The 24281-nt window shown below is 38.3% G+C and overlaps 1 protein-coding gene across 1 annotated transcript in view; it reads right to left on the bottom strand.

Moving 5' to 3' along the window:
- STK3 (serine/threonine kinase 3) overlaps positions 1-24281 on the bottom strand; it is a 317866-nt gene that overhangs the window by 111251 nt on the left and 182334 nt on the right. Inside the window, exon 8 of the mRNA XM_062188183.1 lies at positions 18960-19085. Coding sequence (XP_062044167.1) covers positions 18960-19085 — 126 coding nt within the window. The remainder of the gene's footprint in view (positions 1-18959; positions 19086-24281) is intronic.

Raw genomic sequence — 24281 nt, 5'->3', positions numbered from 1 at the left:
TTATTTTTAAGTGGCCAAAAAAGCAGAACATTTGTAGGCTGAGGAGTAAAGTCCACGATGAAAGAGAAAATGGAGTGGACTAGAAAGAAGGGGTCTTTTTTTTATTTTTTAACTTTTATTTAATAAATATAAATTTCCAAAGTCCAGCTTATGGATTACAATGGCTTTTTCCCCTCCATAACTTCCCTCCCACCCGCAACCCACCCCTCTCCTGTTCCCTCTCCCATTCTATTCACATCAAGATTCATTTTCAATTCTCTTTATATACAGAAGATCAATTTAGCATATATTAAGTAAAGATTTCATCAGTTTGCACCCACACAGAACATAAAGTGTAAAATACTGTTTCAGTACTAGTTATAGCATTACTTCACATTAGACAACACATTAAGGACAGAGATCCCACATAAGGAGAAAGTACACAGTGACTCCTGTTGTTGACTTAACAATTTGACACTCTTGTTTATGGCATCAGTAATCTCCCTAGGCTCTAGTCATGAGTTGCCAAGGCTATGGAAGCCTCTTGAGTTCACTGACTTCGATCTTATTTAGACAAGGTCATAGTCAAAGTGGAAGTTCTCCCCTCCCTTCAGAGAAAGGTACCACCTCCTTTGATGGCCCATTCTTTCCACTGGGATCTCACTGGCAGAGACCTTTCATTTAGGTCCTTTTTTTTTTTTTTTCCCCCAAAGTGTCTTGGCTTTCCATGCCTAAAATACTCTCATAGGCTCTTCAGCCAGATCCGAATGCCTTAAGGGCTGATTCTGAGGCCAGAGTGCTGTTTAGGACATCTGCCGTTCTACGAGTCTGCTGTGTATCCCACTTCCCATGTTGGATCGTTCTCTCCCTTTTTTATTCTATCAGTTAGTATTCACAGATACTAGTCTTGTTTGTGTGATCCCTTTGACTCTTAGTCCTATCATTATGATCAATTGTGAACAGAAATTAATCACTTGGACTAGTGAGATGGCATTAGTACATTCCACCTCGATGGGACTGAATTGGAATCGAGAAGGGGCCTTTTAAGGAGAGTGAAGGGTTACAAAACAGCAAGCCGTAAAACAACCATTGCTATTCTTTATGCCCATATGAATCACAGTGCTTGCTACACTGCATTATGATCAGCTATCAGTTCACATACTGTCTTACCCACTAAACTGTAATCTCCTTGCAGGCAAATACCATGTCTTACTTTTCTTTCATACCATTATCTATGAATGGAAAAAAAAATATTCTCTGAAAAAGAAAAAAAGAAACATCATAAGGATACAGAAACATATTGAAGTTAAGAGAAAACTGAGGTATAATTAGTATAATAATAAAAAAAAAAAAAAAAACATGGGGCATCTGGTGCAGCAGTTAAGACACTGCTCAGGACATCTGCCTCCCATATCAGAGTGCCTGGCTTCCAGTCAGCTCACTCCTGATTCCATATCCTGATAATGCACACCCTTGGAGGCAGCAGGTGAGGGCTCAACTTGGTTGGGTCCCTTCTAGTGTGAGAGACTTGGATTGAGTTCCAGATTCCTAGCTTTGGCCTGACCCAGGCCCAGGTGTTGTGGGCATTTGGGGAGTGAACCAGCGAATGGGAGCTCTTTCTCAGCATTTTTTTTTTTAAGAAGAAAACGAAAGTTATAAAGATTGGAAAGGAAGAAATAAAACTATCCTTATTCACAGACGACATAATTTTCTGGAAAGAAAATTTCAAAGAATCTAGAAAACATCCCTGGAACTAGAAAATGAGTTTGGTAAGGTCACAGGACACCAGGGAAATACATAAAAGTTAACTGCTTTCCTACATAAAAGCAGCAAGCAACTACAATTTGAAATTTAAAAAGAAAAACTTTCAACAGTACCCCAAAAATGAGACACTTAAATAAAACATGATTTGACTATGTTAGATCTGTATGTTAGATCTACATGCAATGATGCAAGGAATTTTGGAAAGAAGTAAATAAATTGAGGTACATTCTATGTTTGGTGTTAGTTTTGTTGATTATAGAGACCAAAAGGATAATGTATTTTTTTAAAAATCCAAAGTAATAATAGAGCTAAAATCTTTTGCTCTGTGAAAGACAAAGAACTAAAAGATAGGCCACAGACTAGGAGAAAATATCTGTAAAACACACACCTTATAAAGGGCTTATATACAAAATAAACTACTCTTAAAAATCAACAAGAAAACAAGCAACACAGCACAATTAAAGCATAGAGAAGATTACTGAATAGACACTTTGCTAACGAAGATATATAAATGGCAAAGAGCACATAATATGACCCCCAATATATTTATTGAGATACCAGTATTAGAATGGCCAAAATGCAGGAAACTGACAACATGAAGTGCTGGTGCACAGCAACAGAAACACTCATTCACTATAGGTGGAAATGCAAAATAGTACAACTTTGGAGGAAAGTTTGGCAGTTTCTTAAAAAGCTAAAGATGTCATAAGTTCCAGCAACTGAGGCTAGCACTGTGGCATAGTGGGCTAAGCTGGTGCCTGTGATACCAGCATCCCATATGGGTGTTGGTTTGAGTCCCAGTTGCTCTACTTCCCCAGCTCCCTGCTAGTGTGCCTGGGAAAGAAGTAGAGGATGACCCAAGTCCAAGTCCTGGCTTCAGCCTGGCCCAGCCCTGGCCATTGCAAACATTTGGGGAGTGAACTAGCAGATCTCTGGTTCTGTCTCTCCCTCTCTCTAACTCTACCTTTCAAATAGATTTAAAAAAACAAAACAAAACAAAAAAAAGACCAGCAACTGTGATCTAAGATAGTTACCCAACTGACTTGAAGTTTATATGTAGGGGCTGACATTTGCACAGTGGGTTAATGCCCTGCTTGCAGTGCCCAGCATCCCATATGGGCGCTGGTTTACGACCCGGCTGCTCCACTTCCAATCCAGCTCTCTGCTATGGCCTGGGGAAGCAGTAGAAGATGGCACAAGTCCTTGGACTCCTGCACCTGCATGGAAGACCTGGAGGAGGCTCCTGGCTCCTGGCTTCGGATCGGCACAGATCCGGCTGTTGCAGCCAACTGGGGAGTGAACCATCAGATGGAAGACCTCTCTCTCTCTCTCTGCCTCTCTTCTATGTAACTTTCAAATAAATAAATAAATCTTAAAAAAAAAAGTTTATATGTAAACAAAAGCTGGCATGCAAATCTACATAGCAACTTTGTGTATAATTTCCTCAAACAACTAAGTAACCACAATGTCCTTCAATTGGTGAATGGATAAACAAACTCAGGTACATCTACACAATCTAAGACTATTCAGGGGTAAAAGGTGCTATTGAGCCACTAAAAGACATGAATGAATCGTAAAAGCATATTCTCAAGTGAAAGAAGCTATTCTGAAAAAGCAATACAGTTTATGATACCAATTAAAAGATATTCTGGAAATGCAAAATATTGATAGTAAGCAGATCATCAGTTACAAAGGGTTTGCAGAGAGAGAAACTATTGAAGCATAAGGATTTATTTTATTTTCTTAGGGTGGTCAAACTATTCTGTTTGATAGTGTAATGGTGGACACATGATACTATGCATTACTCAAAACCCAAAGAACTTTATATCCTAAAGAGTTAACCATAACACACACACACACTTTTTTTTTTAAATTTCATAAATGTGAATTTACAAAGTGCAACTTTTGTATTGTTGTGGCTTTCCCCCCAACCTCCCTCCCTCCCGTGGCCCTCCCCTCTCCCTCTCCCTCTCCCATCCTGCCCTTTATCAAGTTTCATTTTCAATTACCTTCATATACTGAAGATCAACTTAGTATATACTAAGCAAGGATTTCAACAGGCTGCACTCACACAACCGCACAAGGTATAGGGTACTGTTCAACTAGTAGTGTTTTTTACGTTTCATAGTAAAACACATTAAGGACAAAGATCCTACATGGGGAGCATGTACCCAGTGACTCCCTTTGTTGATTTAACAATGGGCACTCTTATTTATGACGTCAGCAATCACCCAAGACTATGAGCTGTCTAGGCTATGGAAGCCCCTTGAGTTCACCGACTCTGAACTTGTTTAGTCAAGGCCGTATCACAATGGAGGCTCTTTCCTCCCTTGAGAGAAAGGCGCCTCTCTCCTTGATGGCCTGTTCCTTCTGATGGGATCTTGTTCACCAGGATCTTTCATTTAGGTTGTTTTTTGCCACCATGTCATGGCTTTCCATGCCTGTGAGACTCTCATGGACCTTTTAGCCAGATCCGAATGTCCCAAGGGTTGATTCTGAGGCAGGAGTGCTGTTTTTGGCGTTTGCCCTTCTATGAGTCTGCTGAACACACACACATTTTTATACAATCACAAAAAAGGTCAGGGGATCCCAAGGTGGAGTGTATAATGTGTAAAAACAAATTTATGAAAGAACTCCACTGAAGGGGGTGGGAAGCAAAGGTACCGACCCAAGCGAGAGGAGTGTGTAAGAATAAAGACAAAGGAACCAGACATAGCATTACAGCTGATAATGTTTCCATGGATACTTGGGTTAACAATTCGGAAACCGATACATGTACAATGGAATTAAAAAATTCAATAAGTGGATGATGGATGGTGGAAGCCAAGTTTCTCACTGTTGGAGTGGTGGGTTATAAATAAGCAGCAGGAGACAGAATGATCTATGTGGTAATGAATTAGTATCAGAGACACCAATATGAACTCATGTTTAGCATAACAAGGACACAGAAGGATGCATGCACAAATACAAAAATACACATATACATTTATAGGTATGTATGTATATGGAAACCATCAAGCTCTTGTATATTTCCTGCTCCAGACCAAGAATCAAGAGCCTAATTCCTCTTTTGGAGAATGGTACTGGAAACTAAGAGTGGATTCTAGGCTTCCTGGTTGCTACTGTGGAAGGTATGCCCTCTTAGCAAGGAGATGCATTTGTGTGTGTGTGTAGAGTCCAATCTTCATTTCCATTACCACTCTCCAGAAAAGGAACTTGGGCTCTTTATTCTTTTTGGGGGAAACAGAAAATACACAAGATGAGTCTGGAGTGTTTTATAGTGTCAGAGAAAAAGAAAATGCTCAAAACAAAAACAAAACCCATAATGATGCGCATATGTCACAAGGACAACAGGGCCAGATGAAAGAGGTCCCATTGGCTCCTTTATGTCAATTAACTGAGAAATTTCTCAGGATAAACACCAACCACTGTTTTGGTTTGTTTGTTTGCTTGTCTGTTTTTTTTTTTTTTTTTTCCAAAAGTTGCCAGATGGTTCAAATGTACAAAGGAAAAGATTGAATGCTGTAGCCAGTACTAAGTATTTTATGTATTATATCAAGTATCACAAATCCCAAGGAATTATTTTTCTGGTAGAAGTAACAAAAGCATAGATTTTAAATGATTCATGTAAACAATTTTCATATTGAAAAGAACTCTGCATTCTATTATTTAACCAAATATTTTTTGGAATGTCTTCAGAATAAGACATTTAGAAAATATGTGGCGGGAAAGGGGAGGGTTGTGGGTGGGAGGGAAATTTTGGGAGGGGGAAGCCATTGTAACCCATGAGCTGTACTTTGGAAATTTATATTCATTAAATAAAAGTTAAAAAAAAATATGTGGCAAAGTCCAAAATGTACATGCTTTCTTAAAAATAAAAGAATCCACTAAAGCATCCTATTATTGAAATGGCCTCTTTTATTCAATAAGATATTTTAAACTCTTAAATGGCAAAGATGTTTTGCATAGATTTGCTTTATACCTCACACTAAACTACTATGAAATCTCCTTGGTGGAAAGAATAACTCTGTTAACACATGCTTTAAAAGGTGAACTTTCCACAGGTAATTCAGGTGTGTATGCTAAATATGAACAAATATGGGTATGTTATTTAACCAACTCACATTAAAGATTTGTAAATACCTTCCACTTAGAAAACAAATTTTTACTATGTAATATAGTTGACCCATCTCAGCATCAATTATATATTAGATGTTTGGAAATACAAAAAAAAAAAAAAAAAAAAAAAAAGGATCTCTGTCATGTTTAGCAATGCTTAAACTAACACAAAAACGTTGATAGTGGGATTAGTCTGCTACAGAAATCCCTGTTTGCAATTTGTTTAATTTTTAAAATCTGTACAATTACCCCAACACCTATCAAAACTCGTCAGTTTGTCAAGACATATTCTTATCAAACTTCTTCTATAATAGGCATAAAAATCAAATTCCTAAGGTATTATTTCAAACCATGCTCCATACTCCTCTTAAGAAAAATATTTAAAGTAGTTTGTTTATAATAGTTACCCAAGGCACAAACTGTATATAACAGTTATCCAGGGCACAGACGTAAAGCACAAAATTTTAAAAAAGCAACATATCAGAGGACAGCGCTGGGGTATAATAGGCTGAGCCTCTGCCTGTGGCACCAGCATCCCGTATGGGCACCAGTTCCTGTCCTGGCTGTTCCTCTTCCAATCCAGCTCATTGCCAATGGCTTGCAAAAGCAGTGGAAGATGGCCCAAGTGCCTGAGCCCCTGAACCCCTGTGGGAAACCAGAGGAAGCTCCTGGTTCCTGGCTTCAGATCAGCCCAGCTCCGGCCATTGTGGACAACTGGGGAATGAACCAGTGGATGGAAGACCTCTCTCTCTGTCTCTCCCTCTCTCTGTCTGTAACCCTACCTCTCAAATAAATAAATAAATAAATCTTCGAAAAAAATCTGAACATATAATTTACCTCTTCCTTTATAAAGCCACAGTGAAAGTTGATAGAAATGTCAATTTAAGTTTAGGCCACTAATTTTTCTCCAAATGTAATATGTTGAATTATATAGAACTAAATTAAGTTTGGAAAAAATTTAAGTTGATGTTGGTATAACCAATAAGTTATCCAAGAACTGTACTCAGAATTGAAAAATGCAAGAAACATAATGGACCCAGGTAATAATGTCAAATATTAATATCACTTATAATGCAGCAACTTAATATGGTGAATTTCACAGTACTGGAATTCTAAAATCAGGTAAAGAATTTGATCTACATTATCTCAAAATTTAGTTTTATGAAATTTTTTCAATGGTCCAATGCCAAATTGGATCTGGTCATATTAGGCCAGTCACTGGACAAGGACCAATACAGGGTCTGGATTACAAATGTCTATAATAAAGGCTGCCACAGAAGAAAAACTCTCTGGGTTAAAAATAAATGCAGAAGCAGAACTTGGCAACACAGATTTCTCATTCTGCTGAAAAGACATCTTTGATATAATCAAAAAGGAAGAAAAGAGTGTGGGGGGGATCTCAGCGAAAACAACTATGGTATCAAAATACCCATCAAAAACCTCCTGCCATGCCATGTTCTAAAAGATGGCCAGTTCCCAGTGCCATAACAAAGCAGGTACTGGCCAAATGACTCCCCTAAATTGAAGCAAATTCCAAAATAGATTCGGCAAGTCAAAGATAACCAAGATGAATTGCAAATGAAAATAAGAAGTGCAAAGCAACAACCTTGACATTGCAGATATAGATGTTAAGGCAAGCAAAGTATCAATTAGATATGGCTCATCTCTAATGGGATATGGGAATGGAGAAGCATTCCAAGACTATACGTTCCCACCACTACTGAGATAAAATTATTTTGTAAAAGACTCAGTGGTTCAGATAAAGACAGCGATCATTTACTTTGTATCAACTACCAATTAGATACAACCTGCCTAACTGTCCAATGTTTTTGTCATGCTACCTTATAGAAGTTTTCTCTTCCCTGCTTAGGTCACTTGTACAACTTGTCCAGAAGAAAGCAGAATAAAACAGACTGTAATCTTTCTTTGCATTGTGCCAACTTATGGACATTCATGACATTTTATAATCGTTAAAATAATGAAGTATTCTATGGACTTATTACATACTCAATATTTCCTTTTTTTTTTTTTTTTTTTTTATTTTTGACAGGCAGAGTGGACAGAGAGACAGAGACAGAGAGAAAGGTCTTCCTTTTGCCGTTGGTTCACCCTCCAATGGCCGCCGCGGTAGCGCGCTGCGGCCGGCGCACCGCGCTGATCCGATGGCAGGAGCCAGGTGTTTATCCTGGTCTCCCATGGGGTGCAGGGCCCAAGGGCTTGGGCCATCCTCCACTGCACTCCCTGGCCACAGCAGAGAGCTGGCCTGGAAGAGGGACAACCGGGACAGGATCGGTGCCCCGACCGGGACTAGAACCCGGTGTGCCGGCGCCGCTAGGCGGAGGATTAGCCTATTGAGCCGCGGCGCCGGCCAATATTTCCTTTTTAAAAAAAGATCTTTATATATTTATTTGAAAGTCAGAGTTAGAGAGAAAGAGAGAAGAAAGAGAAACAGAGAGAGAGAGAGTGCAAGTGATCTTCAATCTGCTGTTTCATTCTCCAAATGGCAGCAATGGTCAGGGATAGGTCAGGCCAAAGTCAGGAGCCAGGACCTTCCTCCAGGTCTCCCATGTGGGGGCAAGGGCCCAAGCACTTGGGCCATCTTCCGTTGCTTTCCCAAGCACATTAGCAGGGAGATGGATTGGGCATGGAGCAGCTGGGACTCAAACTAGTGCCCATATGGGATGCCGGCATTGCAGGTGGCAGCTTAACCTGCTATGCCACAGCACTGGCTCTAGGTGCTCAAAATTTCAGAACACCCCAAAAATGACAAATGACAGGCATTATGATGGATGATATAACACATCTTTTTTTTTTTTTTTTTTTTTTTTTTTTTTAACAGGCAGAGTTAAACAGTGAAAGAGAGAGAGAAAGGTCTTCCTTTCGTTGGCTCACCCCCCAAATGGCCGCTGTGGCTTGCGCGCTCTGCTGATCCAAAGCCAGGAGCCAGGTTCTTCCTCTCGGTCTCCCAAGCGGGTGCAAGGCCCAAGCACTTGGACCATCCTTCACTGCCTTCCCGGGCCACAGCAGAGAGCTGGACTGGAAGAGGAGCAACTGGGACAGAATCCAGTGCCCCAACCAGGACTAGAACCTGGGGTCCCGGCGCCACAGGCGGAGGATTAGCCGATTCAGCTGCTGCGCCGGCCAATATAACACATTTTATATCTTCCAAAAATGCTTTCAAAATTACAATAAAGTCATAGTTAAGGATAAATTCATTAAGACAAACAACACAGAAAAGGAGACAACAGTAAACAGGAGATGTAAAAAACATGGAAGCTAGATATTCTGAAAGTCAGATTTTTATACCCAGTTAATCAACCTAAGGGTAAAGTAGAACAAAGTCATAGTCACATGTTCAAGCTCTGAAAAAAAAAAAAAAAAACTGTTGGTGTAAGGAAGCTGTGGGAGATATGGCCCATCAAAATAAGGAGGAAAAACGGGAACAGGGGAACTGTTACAGAAGACAGAAAAGGAAGACTTTGGGATGAGTTGAAAGGATGTCTTAGGATGATGTGTTCAAGATCCAGTTCAGAGGAGAGGAAGCTGAGGGACAGAGGAAGGATGGGTTGAGAAGAAAGTATGATATGAATAAATTATCTGGGCATATGCAGAGGAGTTTACAGTGCCTGAAGAAAGTCTGGGAATACAATATTTGGAAACAATCTATTGATAAGCACATAGAAACTAGCAACAATAGAACCCAAAACAGAGACAATTATAGTACCAGAAATCACAAAACTAAATAGCAGGGTGGTTGCTGTGGCATAGTGGGTAAAGCTGCAGTGCTGTCATTCCATATTGGTGCCGGTTTGAGTACCAGCTGCTCCACTTCCAATCCAGCTCTCTGCTATGGCCTGAGAAAGCAGTAGAAGATGGCCCAAGTCTTTGGGTCCCTGCACCCACATGGGAGACCCAGAAGAAGCTCCTGGCTCCTGGCTCCTTGCTTTGGATTGGCACAGCTCCGGCCATTGCAGCCATTTGGGGAGTGACCCAGCGGATAGAAGACTCTCCTCTCTCTCTGCCTCTCCTCTCTGTGTAACTCTGACTTTCAAATAAATTAGTAAATCTTTTAAAAAAACTAAATAGCATGTAATCATAATATATTGTCTGTCTCTGAAGAGTATTTGTATATTATCACCATGTAAATAGCGAGAAAGGATTTTTTTAATTGTGATTTGATTTACCGAGGAAAAATGAGAAACAACAAGTAACCAATTTTTTGTTTTTTATATTACATTTAATTTTTTTTATTTGTATGTATCTCATAAGTACAATATTAGAAACATGATAATTCTTTCCACTATACCTGCCCTCCCCCCCACCCCTTTTCATCCTCCCTCTATTGTTTAGTCCAAGAAAGAGAAAAAAAAGAAAAAAGAAAATAAAAAAAAACAAGGAAAACTGTTCCTCAACAGTCTAGACAAGACTGTTCAATGTTGTTGCTTCTCGAAAGTGATTTTGCTTTTTTCCTTCCTTCCTCCCCCTTCTTTCCTTTTAGAAACCTAATTATCTTCAAAGAAGAATTAAAGAATGATACATCTTTTGCAAACTCTTAGACATAACTATAACTTACAAGACATAATAATATCCTCCATTTAATATGCTAAAAGGAAGTGATTCTTGAGAACAAGTTTTATTATTAAGTCTCATGATACAACTCTTTAGGGACAGAGGTATTGCATGGGAAGTTAGTGCACAGTGACTCTTGTTATTCATTTAATAAATAACACTCGTATGTAAGACATCAGTGATCAACCGAGGCTCTTGACATGAGCTGCCTTGGCCATGGAAGTATTCCGGATCCACTAGCTTGACAAGGCCATAAGCAAAGTGGAAGTTCTCTCCTCCCTTCAGAGAAAAGTACCTCTTTCTTTGGTGGCCACTTCTTTCCACTGGGGTCTCACTTGGGTTTTTGTGCCTGAAATGCTTCCCTGGGCTTTTCAGCCAGATTGGAAATCCTGAAGGGCTGATTTTGAGGTCAGAGTGCTACTTAAAGCAATTGTCCTTCAATGGATCTGCTGTATGGACTGCTTCCCATGTTAAAGCCTTTAAATCTTTTAAATTCTGTCTACTGTTATTCCCAAACACTTAGTCCTATTTATATGATCACTTTAACACTTGATCCTATCTATATGGTCACTTTACCAATTAATCCTATTAATTTGAACTCTACAACACTTAAGCTGCTGTTTTTACCAGTCAGCTTAAGGGAATTTGGGGTCCCATGGCAAGTTGTTAAACTGTACCCTTAGAAGTCCATAGGAATGTATGCAAGACAATACTGCTTAGCAGTTATGAACTTCATACATTTCACAATTACAACTTTAGATCTTGGTGATTCTTCCCAGCGTGTCCGCTCTCCCACCCACACTCCCAAACCCCTTCCTCCTCCCTTTCTTACTCTCACTCTTATTGTTTACTAGGCTCTATTTTCAATTAATTTTATACATATATGGTTAACTCTATGTTAAGTAAAGAGTTCAATGATTAGTATGAAAGAAAAAAGGAAAATATTATAAAGGAAAAGAAAAGAAAAGATTAAAAATACAGACTAAGAAGCTGTTCCTCAACAGTTGGGATAATGGCTGTTCAAAGTCATTGCTTCTCAAAGTGTCAATTTCATTTCTACATGTTGCCTTTAGGTGCTCTATTAGTTATCACAGGTCAGGAAGAACATATAGAATTTGTTCCTTTGGGACTGGCTTATTTCACTAAGTATGATGTCTTCCAGTTTCATACATTTTGTTGCAACTGAACGGACTTCTTTAGTATTCCATGGTGTACATATCCCATAATTTCTTTAACCAGTCCTTAGTTGACAGGCATTTGGGGTGATTCCATACCGTTGCTATTATGAATTGAGCTACAATAAACATGGAGGTACAGACAGCACTTTTATATGCTGATTTCATTTCCCTTGGGTAGATTCCCAGGAGTGGGATGGCTGGGTCAAATAGTAGGTCAAAATTCAGACCTCTGAGGTATCTCCACTGTCTTCCATAGTGGCTTTACCAGTTTATATTGCCACCAACAGTAGATTAGGGTACCTCTTTCCCCATATCCTCACCAGTATTTGTTGTTTGTTGATTTCTGCATGAAAGCCCTTCTAACAGGGGTGAGGTGAAACCTCATTATGTTTTTGATTTGCATTTCTCTGATGGCTAGTGATCCTGAGCATATTTTTCACGTGTCTGTTGGCCATTTGGATTTCTTCTTTTGAAAAATGTTGGTTTAAGTCCTTTGCCATTGCTTTACAGGACTGCTTATTTTATTATTGTTGAGTTTCTTGATCTCTTTATATATTCTAGTTCTTAATCTTTTATCAGTTATGTAGTTTGCAAATATTTTCTCCCATTCTGTTGGTTGCCTCTTCATTTTGCTGGTTCTTTCTTTTTTAGTGCAGAAGCTTCCCAATTTGATGTAATCCCATTTGTCAATTTTGGCTTTGACTACCTATGCCTCTGGGGTCTTTTCTAAGAAGTCTTTGCCTATACCTGTATCTTACAATATTTCTTCAATGTTCTCTAATAATTTGATGGTGTCAGTTCATAGATTTAGGTCTTTAATCCATTTTGAGTGGATTTTTGTGTATGGTGTAAGTTGGGGTCTTGCCTCATGCTTCTGCATGTGGCGATACAGTTTTCCCAGCACAATTTGTTGAAGAGACTGTACTTGCTCCAGGGATTGGTTTTAGCTCCTCTATCAAATAAAAGTTGGTTGTAGATGTTTGGATTAATTTCTGGTGTTTCTATTCTGTTCCACTGGTCTTTCCAACTGTTTTTGTACCAGTACCATGCTGTTTTGATTACAACTGCCTTGTAGTATGTCTTGAAATCTGGTATGGTGATGCCTCTGGCTTTGTTTTTGTTGTACAAGATTGCTTTATCTATTCAGGTCTCCTGCATTTTAATATGATTTTCAACATAATTTTTTCTGTATCTGAATAGAATGTCTTTGGTATTTTGATTGGTATTGCAATGAATTAGTAAATTGCTTTCAGTAGTATGGACATTTTGATGATATTGATTTTTCCAATCCATGATCAATGAAATTTTTTCCATTTTTTGTATCTTCTTCTATTTCTTTCTTTAATGTTTTATAATCCTCATCATAGAGATCTTTGACATCCTTGGTTAAATTTATTCTAAGGTATCTGATTTTTTTTTTTTGGTAGCTATTGTGAATGGGATAGATCTTAGAAGTTCTTTTTCAGGATTTGCATTGTTTGTATATACAAAGGTTGTTGATTTTTTTTGTGTGTGTTCATTTTATATCCTGCTACATTTCCAAACTCTTTTATGAGTTCCAATAGTCTCTTAGTGGAATCTTTTGGATCCCCTATATATAGGATCATGACATCTACAAATAAGGTTATTTGCCTTCCTTCCTCCTGATTTGTATCCCTTTGATTTGTTTTTCTTGTCTAATGTCTCTGGCTAAAACTTCCAGGACTATATTGAAAAGCAATGGTGAGAGTGGCCACCCTTGTCTGGTGAGACCTCAAGGGGATTGCTTCCAACTTTTCCCCATTCAATATGATGCTGGCCGTGGGTGTGTCATAAATTACCTTGATTGTGTTAAGAAATATTCCTTCTATTCCCCATTTACTTAAAGTTTTCTTTGTGAAAGGGTGTTGTATTTTGTCAAATGCTTTCTTTGCATCTATTGAGATAAACATATGGTATTTATTCTTCAGTTTGTTAATGTGATATATCACATTGATTGATCTGTGAATGTTGAACCATCCCCGCATACCAGGGATAAATCCCACTCCCACTTGGTAGAGGTGAATGATCTTTCTGATGTGTTGTTGGATTTGGTTGGCTAGTATTTTGTTGAGGATTTTTGCGTCTACATTCATCACAGAGATTGGTCTTTAGTTCTCTTTCTCTTGCATCTTTTCAGGTTTAGGAATTAAGGTGATGCTTGCTTCATAGAAAGAATTTGAGAGGATTCCTTCCCTATCAATTGTTTTGAATAGCTTGAGAAGAATTGGAGTCATTTCTTCTTTAAATGTTTGGTAGTGGGGCTGGCGCTGTGGCACAGCAGGTTAATGCCGGGCCTGAAGTGCCGGCATCCCATATAGGTGCCAGTTCAAGTCTTGGCTACTCTACTTCCCATCCAGCTCTCTGTTATGGCCTGGAAAAGCAGTAGAAGATGGCCCAAGTCCTTGGACCCCTGCACTCACATGGGAGACCCAGAAGAAGCCGGCACACCGGGTTCTAGTCCTGGTCGGGGCACCAGTCCTGTCCTGGTTGCCCCTCTTCCAGGCCAGCTCTCTGCTGTGGCCAGGGACTGCAGTGGAAGATGGCCCAAGTCCAAATCCTTGGGCCCTGCACCCCACAGGAGACCAGGAGAAGCACCTGGCTCCTGCCATTGGAACAGCGCGGTGTGCTGGCTGCAGCACGCCTACCGCGGCGGCCATTGGAAGGTGAACCAACGGCAAAAAGGAAGACCTTTCTCTTTGTCTCCCTCTACTGTCCACTCTGCCTGTCAAAAATTAAAAAAAAAAAAAACAACAACAACAACAAAAAAGAGAAAGGCAGGGACAGTCATACAGAGCTTTTCCATCCTCCAGTTCACCCGCCAAATGCCCAGAACAGCCTTGGCCAGGCAGAAGCTAGGGATCAGGGACTCAATACAGGTTGTGCACCTTGCTGGCAGGACTCAACCAGTTGAACCATCACTTGCTGCATTAGAAGAATGGTAAAATTGGAAGCATTGCCAGGACTCAAACCCAGGAATCCTGATATGGGAGGCAGGAGTTCCAAGCAGCATCATAACCTCTGTACCAAAAGCCCACCTGAAAACTCTTTTCCTTGACTCATTAGTGAATTAATACAAAGTAAAATGACACAATTTTTAAAGACAAAAGTGAAAATAAATGGCCTGATATATGCATAAAAATGAAAAGATCTCATGCAATCCTAATATAAGGAAGTATCTCAGATTTTGCTCAACATTAAACTTAATATACAATTTTTCTATATCCATTCAATTCCTTATCTTAAATAATTTAATATTGTGATCCAAATGGGAAGTGTCTGAGCTCCACTGACAAAGCAATTATCATCAACTCCTTAATATTTTAATCTTTAAAAACTGCCACAATAATGTATGAAGTCTCCAATACCTCTACATCTCCAATAACACTTGTTATTTTCTGGTTTTTTTTTTTTTTGGTTGTTGTTGTTGTTATTGTTGTTATTTAAACATAGGATGCCTATTGGGTGCGAAGTAGTAGCTCACTGTTTTGATTTGCATTTTCCTAGTTACCAATAATGTTGAGTGTCATTTTATGTTCTCATTGCTCATTTGTATACCTTTGGACAAATGCCTAATTAAGTCTTCTGCTTAACTTTCAAATAAGTTGCCTGTGTTTTTGCTGTTGAGTTTTTTATCTGCATGATTTTAAAATATTTTCTCTCATTTTATAGGGTGTCTTTACTTTTGATAATATGCTGTGACATTCAAAAGCTTTTAATATTTTTATGAAGTTCAGCTTATTTTCTTGTGTTACCCATGCCTGGATGTCTTACCACAGACAAATTCAAAGTCACAAAGATTAACCCTATGTTTTCTTCTAAGATATTAGGTTTTATATATAAGTCACTGAGCCATCTAATTAGACTTTCATGAAAAGGTCACTGAATATGATGAGAAGCAGTGATCCAACTCATTCTTTTATTGGCAGCTCTCCAGCTGTCCCCACAGAATTACTGGACAGACTGTTCTTTTCCCATTGAATGGTCTCAGCAACTTTGTTGAAAATCAACATGGACTTGTCATTCTGTTTCATCTTCCATTCCATTGGTCTACATGTGGTACTTACACATTGATTTAATTACTGTACCTTTGTATTAAGTTTTGCAATCCGGAAGTTTAAATTCTCCAACTTTGTTCTTTTTCAACATGTTTTGGCTATTTGGCCTTCTTACAATTCCTTATGAATTTGAGGACTGGCTTTTCCTCTTCTGCAGAAAGGACCAATGGAATTTTGATAGGAATTGGATTAATCTGTGAACTGCTTTGAGGATTATTGCCATCTTAACATTAGGTCTTTCAATCTTTAAACGCATAATTTTCTCTTAACTTAGGTCTTAACTTCTTTCAACTGTGTCTTCTACTTTTCACTGTACAAATTGTTCACTTCCTTGGTTAAATTTATTCTCAAGTATTTCATCTTTTTGATGGTATTGTAAAAATGAATTTTAAAAAAAAATTTCATTTTCACACTCCTCATTGCAGGTGCATAGCAACACAAATGAGTTTTGTGTGTTGGTCTTGTACACAGAAATTTGGCTGACTTTGTTTACTACCTCTAGCAGATTTAGACTTTTTGACAGATTTCATTCAGGAAGCTGCTATACCTCAATAGAAACAAAAACAAGCTTCTTGACTGGTCCCTTAGGGAACTACTAGATACATCAAAGTGCAAAAATACAATTTTTTGAGAACAAGCCTCTGATTGTCCCCATCCTGGCACCAGCAAGCTATCCTGGGAAAACTGTTTGCTGCCAGGCTAGAAATGGGAAATGGCAGACATGTAAGCAAAAATGCCACAACACTTTTTGACTCAAATTTGACATTTCCTTTCTTCATTAAACACTCCCCTTGTTGCTTAAGTTTTTAAAATTAGATTCCAGAGCTTTGAAAAAGTTGATTTGTCAGTTTCTTCCAACTTAATGGTGTCTTCTGCAGAGGAACCAATTATTGGAACTCCCTGATCTGCCAATTCCCATGACTACTGCTTGCTTTTAACAAATAAAATGTGGCAAAAGGAACACTGTATAACTCCTGAGATTACATCCATCCTAAAGATAGGGAGATTTCCTCTCTGTTCTTGCTCTTGAATCACCCACTCTGAGGGAAAGCAGCTTTGCTGCCTTGCTGTGAAGACTCTTTTAGCAACCCCATGGAAACTCAACATGGCAAAGAACTGAGGCAGCCTGCCAAAGCCAGGTGAATGAACCATCTTATAAGTGGGTCCCCGGCCTTGTCAAGCTTTCAGATTTCTGCGGTTCTAACCAACAATTAGACTGTAACCTCGTGATGCACCCAACCACCCAACCAAGCTACTCCTGAAATACTGACCCACATATGCCATGAGATAACATATTTTTAAGATGCTAAATTTTGTGATACATGATATCTAAAGCTGAGACTCAGAAGAATAGAGGATTCTAGGCATTTCATGAGTACTAGGAAGAAGAGTGTTTGCAGCAGAGAGAACAAAATAGCACTTACAAAGGCCCTAAGTAAAAATGTCCTGGCTATGTGCAAAAATAACAATATCTAAAAGATCAATATGACTGGGGCTTGGTGAAGGACAGGAAAATAGTAAAGAAAGAGATCATTAGAATGGCAGAGAATAACTAAAGTGACTGTAGCAAGGTCTTAAATATGGGTAAATTCTGGAGTAGTCAACACAGTTTTTTATCCATCAAAAAGGGGAAACCAGCTTATTACCCTATATAGGAAGAACAGAAAAGCAAAATAATCAAATGCCCACTGATAGTTAAAGGCAGTTCACTAGTCCAGCATCATAAGAAATGTGCACAAATAAGCAAATGGATACAATAACAGAGGAGCAAAACTAGGCTTTTCTTACAACATAGCATTATCAGAAATCATGTAACTCTGGTAAGTCAATGCTGCTTATTTTTAGAGGGAGTAATAAATATTTTACTGAAAAATGAGCAAAAAGGATTAGTGAAAGAGCATGGAAGCTCCAAAGTATAAAACCCAGTTTTCATCTTGGTTCCTCACTGACTTAAGAACAATGGCAAATCATATTCCTCCTAATCTCAAATGCAAAAATGGGATAATAATAAAATAAGATCAATATTACTATTTTTAAGGTTCAAATAAACTATGACAAAGGACTTTCAAACTCACAGAAACTTTTTAAAAAATGAATATTTACGATATTAATTGAAGAGAAATCAGAAACTAAATATATCTATATCACACAGGAATCCAGAATAGGAACTATAAAACCCCAGGAGCAAAAAATGAAGGTCTACATCTCCCACTCGACTATTTATCTTTGTAGACCTAATATACAACCATGCGGTTGTGAAAAAGTAACTTCAGGAAAATAACATTTAAAGTTCTGAATGATGAACTTATCGGTGAGAGATTTTATATCTAGCCCAAGGCATCTCTCTCACTTGGAAGTCCACCATGATTACCAACTAAGAAATTCATGTAACTGCACATCTAGAAAAATAATTAGAAATCAATGCTCCAAGATGTACCTTTCTCCTTGTCCTGGGCTAACAATTGATACAAATTTAATAACTGATGAAAGAATAAAAGAATTTCAAAAGAATTCCCAATTGGATAATCAGTCTCTGAAATTAAAACTGAATTTAAATTAGCAAAATATTTGTATTTAGAAAAAATTAACTTCTAAGGGGAAATACAGATGGTGTTATCAAAGATATGGTCCAGCAGTAAAACTCTTACCTGTGTTTTCAGATTTTATGGCTATTTGAATATCAAAGGAGATTCATCTCTGTATCTTTACCCAGAAAAAATTTTTATTGAAACACCAGGGAAAAACAATTAGCAAAGAACAGAAGCATTAAACACAACTGTGATATACACATACAATGATCTGTTACTACCCTGCAGTGCCACATTAACATAAATGGAACAAATGGGTTTAATATGCCACGCCCTTTTAAGTCCCCCTACTTTACCTGGAACCCAAAGCGAGTATTCTGCTGTGGTAGTCTTCATCAGCATAATGATGACAAGTTCAAAGAAAGTTACTGAAGACATGACACAAAATTGCCCAAACTCAAAGATAACAGTTACTTAACAGAGTTAGTATCAACTACATACCAGGACTGCACAATCCTACTATGCTCAAACAAAATTATATCCCACTAATCACTCATTCTTAAGACATCAAAAGAGGACAGCAAAAATTTTAACACAAACAAAATATATTTTGAGATTTAATGAAAAAACATACCTTGCTTCAAACAAAATGGTAAGTGCAGTTAATACATTTAAAGAAATAAAACAAAATTACAGAAAAAGTGATTCATAAGAGTAAAATCAACTTTATGAAGAGGATTACTAACCGAATTCTCTTCTTCCTCTTCCAATTCTCGCTGTTGCTCCTCATGTCTTTTCGCCTTGATCTCCATAGCTTCTGTGATCAGGTCTCTTAATATTGATACTGGCTTTGCATTCTTAATAAAAGGATGCTGCAAAAGTAAAATTCAATGGTATAGATTCAAAGATTTTCCTGAATTGTAGCTAACAAACATTAAAACAACATAATTACAAAAAAAAATCACACATTTTTCATCTAGAATTAAGTGTATAGTTTAAGAAAAAAGAATATTTCAGCAGCTTTAGAAATACGTTTTTTAGTTGACTTGTTTTCTAAAAAACTTTAAGTACACATACAAAAATGTAGCCCTGTTAATAAAATTACTCATCCTTAAAGCTATAATTGTCCAAAGGAATTATTTAGTAGGTAGTAAAAATTTCAAAAGCATTTTAAAAACAAGTTGTTCAGGCCAGCGCCGCGACTCACTAGGCTAATCCTCCGCTTTGCAGCGCCGGCACACCGGGTTCTAGTCCTGGTTGGGGCACTGGATTCTGTCCCAGTTGCCCCTCTTCCAGGCCAGCTCTCTGCTGTGGCCAGGGAGTGCAGCGGAGGATGGCCCAAGTGCTTGGGCCCTGCACCCCATGGGAGACCAGGAGAAGCACCTGGCTCCTGCCATAGGATCAGCGCGGTACGCAGGCTGCAGCACGCTGGCCGCGGCGGCCATTGGAAGGTGAACCAACGGCAAAAGGAAGACCAAAAATACACGTTTTTATATTGAGTTAAACATTTCATCTTAATCAATAGTCAAAACAAGGGCAACTAATTTGCTACCTCTTTAAACTATTTTCTAATTTTTGTTTCTGTAGTGAATAATTAAATTTTTTACTTATTTTCAGAAAATTAGAATTTCTTCATTTTTGTATGCTATATGGAACAACTTATCACTTCTCCGTTTATAGCACCCTCATATATCTAACACAGCTGAGCTCTTTATGGTATTAAATAATTTGATAGCAGAAGGGAAGCTGTCAATTTAGACTTGAGTTTTTCATTGTTTTTTTTTTTTTTTTTTTTTTAGTTGAAGAGGGCATTATAGATACAATTTGGGATCAACAACTTTATTCAGGGACAGCAATCTAGCTTCAAAAACATAACTTCCTTTAATATATGTTGGTAGATATGTCAGATAAAAGCTACTTATTTTAATAAACATCAACAGAGCATAGATATATAATAAAAAAATTTTAGTGCAAAAGAAGGAATTATAAACATTTGGAAGAGGCTTTAAAATGATAAATATATCATTTGGAAAAACCATAAGGAAGAATTTTACCAGAGTATACAGAGCTAGGATTGATTGTAAAGAACCATTAAACCCTTTTATAACTGCTATAGATTAATTATCAGATAAGTTAAGTCCTATTAGTATGTCTGTGTGGTGGACACTCCTGGACATTTACCAAAATAGAGTTGTGACTGGACCTACAGCTGCTTAGCTACATCTTGGCTTCTCAGCTTCCCTGTCAGCTGGCTGTGGCTATGGGACTAAGTTCCCACCAAAGGAATGTGCCAGTATCCCATTCCACTTCCTGGCCTGTAAAACACTGAGCATACCTCTCCTGTAAGAACTCCTCCCTTTGTGCTAAGTTGGAAAACACAGGTAGTTGTGACTCAACTTCAAACAAGTATAAAATCAAAGGACATGTCCTAGAAGATGGCAGGGCAACAAGAAGGAATTCCTGTCCCACTCTGAAAATTGTGGAAAACACTAATAAAAAGGTGACCAAAAACAAAATGGAAAACTAAAGATATGTTCTTTTCCCTTAGGAAATTTACCATTTAGAATAAGGACTGAAAGATATATATTTAATAACTACAATATAACATGCAAATTGTATTCAAGATGGTTTAGCACAGCCTATATGAGAAATGTAAAAGTAGAAAAATGAATAAGATAATCACATATGCCCCCATACAGAAGAAATGAACTATTTTCAGGAAGAAGAACAGTATGAACAACATGAACAAGGACACAACAATGGGGGAAGCCTGTCAGAACCCTCAGGAACATCTGCCTAGCTAAAGCAGAAGCATCACTCAGAGAAGTGGTGCTCTGTGGATTTAGGTGCAGGCAGCAATGAGGCATGGAGGATGAGATTCCTGGATTTTGTCAAAAAGTCACTTTAATCACATAAATGAGAGAATAACGTAAGGGAAAATATCTTTGATGACATAGTTTTGCATCAGAGTTCAAAAATGATACAGAGTGAGAGAAACTAGAGTAATACAGGTGCAAATTATTAAAGAGTCTGCATTAACTAAAAGTTGTCAAAATTGAGAGGTAATATAAAATCTGATGGAAAAAAAGGATTTAGTGGTTGGTTATACATATGAAGGATATTAACTGATTATATGATCACATTACCAAAAGTGAGAGATCAATACTGCAAAAACTGTAAACTAGTAGAATTATATCTCTTCAAAAAGGTCTAGAAATCTCAAAGTGTATTATACTCTGGTATCTTCTCAGGGAAAACTATAATCTATCCTTCTGGGCCATGATTATTTTGAAGAAATGCCCCAGTACATACCTGATTCATCCATTTTACTGCAAACTTGTTTTTACGGAGTTCACCATGAATTCACTACAATTGTCTATACAGCTTAATGCTCAATCTGAAAATCTTGGTATATCCCATTTAATTTGTACTTAAATTTTCTACACAAAGCTTTCTACACACATGATTGTGACAAATGAGGAACTGGCTAATAAAGTTAAAAGGGTACTTGAGGAGCAAGAAGTTTTATCAAATACATTGCCAATATTTAAGTATATTTTTAAAATCTTTTTAAAAAATACAGATGGTGAAATCAAAATTGCAAGGAAACATTAAAAAGGCAGAAAAATAAGATAGCAAAAATAAAAAGTAACAATGTGATAAAAATGGTATTAATATATAATTATATATCAGTGCAAATAAATGGTTAAATTTAAGATAAGGGTTCACTTAGCTCTTAAGATACATAACTGGCAAGTCTTGTACATGAAATACACTTTTATAAAATAAATCCAACTAGGGGCCAATGTTGTGACTCAGTGGGTTATGCTGCCACCTGCAGTGCCGGCACCCCATATGGGTGCTGTTTCAATTCCTGGCTGCTCCACTTTTGATCCAGGTCCCTGCTAATGTACCTGGGAAAGCAGTGGAAGATGGACCAAGTGTTTGGGCCCCTGTACCCACACATGGCAGAATCGAAAGAAGTCCAGGCTCTTGGCTTTGGCCTGGCCCAGGCCTGGACATTTTGGTCATGTTGGTAGTGAACCAGCAGATGGAAGACCCATCTCTCTCTCTCTCTCTCTTTCTCTCTCCTCCTCTCTCTCCCTCCCTCTCTCTCTCTCTCCCCCTCTCTCCCTTTCTCTCTCTCTCCTCCTTTCTCTGTAACTTTGCCTTTCAAATAAATTTTAAAAAATTTAAAAAATAAACCTGACTCATATTGCTCTAACAGGCATATCTATAAGAACTTGTGGGTCTGGCACTGTGGCGTAACAGGTAAGGCCGCCACCTGCTAGTATGAGTACCTCATATGGGCGCCAGTTCGAGTCCCGGCTGCTCCACTTCCGATCCAGCTCTCTGCTATGGCCTGGGAAAGCAGCAGAAGATGGCCCAAGTGCTTTGGCCCCTGCACCTGTGTGGGAGACCCTGAAGAAGCTCCTGGCTCCTGGCTTTGGATTGGACCAGCTCTGGCTGTTGCAGCCATTTAGGGAGTTACCCAGGGGATGGAAGACTTTCTCTCTCTCTCTCTCTCTCTCTGTAACTCTGTCTTTCAAATAAATAAATAAATAAATCTTAAGAAAAACAAACAAACAAACAAACAAAAAAAGAACTTGGAAATTTAAAGAACTTGAAATTTAAAGTTAGGCAACAAAATGCCAGGCGAACATAAAAGGAAATCATGGATAGTATGATTTTGAACAGTAAAATTTAAGGCAGAAAACAATAAAAGTCACTTAATATTTATAAAGGACATAATATAAAGGAAGATATATCTATAAATTTGGTATAATAATATGGCATTATATACAATAAAAATTAGAGGTATAGGGGCCGGCAGTATGGTATAGAAGGCTAAGCCTCTGCCTGCAGTGCCGGCATCCCATATGGGTGCTGGTTCAAGTCCTGGCTGCTCCTCTTCTGATCCAGCTCTCTGTTATGGCCTGGGAAAGCAATAGAAGATGGCTACATGCTTGGGCCCCCACCCAGTGTGGGAGACCCAGAAGAAGCTCCTGGCTCCAGGCTTCAGATCAGCCCAGTTCCAGCCATCATGGACATTTGGGGAGTGAACAAGCAAATGGAAGACCTTTCTCTCTATCTCTCCCTCTCAGTCTGTAACTCTACCTCTCAAATAAATAAACAATTTTTTAAAAAAAATTAGAGGTTTGAATGACAAGAAAACATGAACAATCTAAAAAATATATTTACAGCATTTATATCAGACAAGCTGCTGTTTACATGAAGGATTTTTTAACATATTACAACAAGAAAAAGATAACCTGATTAAATCCTAAAAAGCAATGAAGGTTAAATGTGAACAACAGAGAGAAAACTGACCAGGGCTTCAAAGACCTAAGCAACTAAAATAAAAGACCTAGGACAGGTGTTGAGGTGCAACATGTTAATTTGCCACTTGGGACACCCATATCCCATACTGGATTGGCCTGGGATCCGGTCTGACCTCTGCTTCTGATCCAGCTGCCTACTAACGGACCTGGGAAGCAGCAGAAGATGGCTCAAGTCCTTGAGTTCCTGCCTCCCTTGTGGGAGACCCACATTGAATTCCTGGCTCTTGGCTTCTGCCTGTCCCAGATGTGGCTGTCACAGATATTTGGGAATGAACAATCAGATGGATGATCTCTCTCGCAGTCACTCTGATTCTGCCTTTCAAATAAATAAAAAGACTTTTTTTTTTTTTAAAGGGCTAACACTGTGTCACTGGAGTCAAAGAAAGGGAAGAGAAAGAAGGTGGAGCTGAAAAAGTATTTGGAAAATAATGGCTGCAAACTTGACAGGAGACCTAACCTGACAGGTCCAAGAAATTGAACAGGCTCTGAAAAGGATAAACCCAAAGAAATCTATTCCAAGACATGTCATAATAAAACCTGTAGAAATTAAAGTGAAAGAAAAACATATTGAAAAGAGTAAGGGGTAAGGTACTTAAACGACAGCAGGTTTCTCCCAAGAATCCACAGAGACCAGAAGGAAGTGGTAGGACATTTTTTTCAGTGTTGCAAAAAAAGAACTGTCAACCCAGAACACTATACCCATTCAGAACATCTATGTCCTTCATT

This window comes from Lepus europaeus, chromosome 4 (genome assembly GCF_033115175.1).
Source record: "Lepus europaeus isolate LE1 chromosome 4, mLepTim1.pri, whole genome shotgun sequence".
NCBI lineage: Eukaryota > Metazoa > Chordata > Mammalia > Lagomorpha > Leporidae > Lepus > Lepus europaeus.
This window is presented reverse-complemented; position numbering and strand designations above follow the sequence as displayed.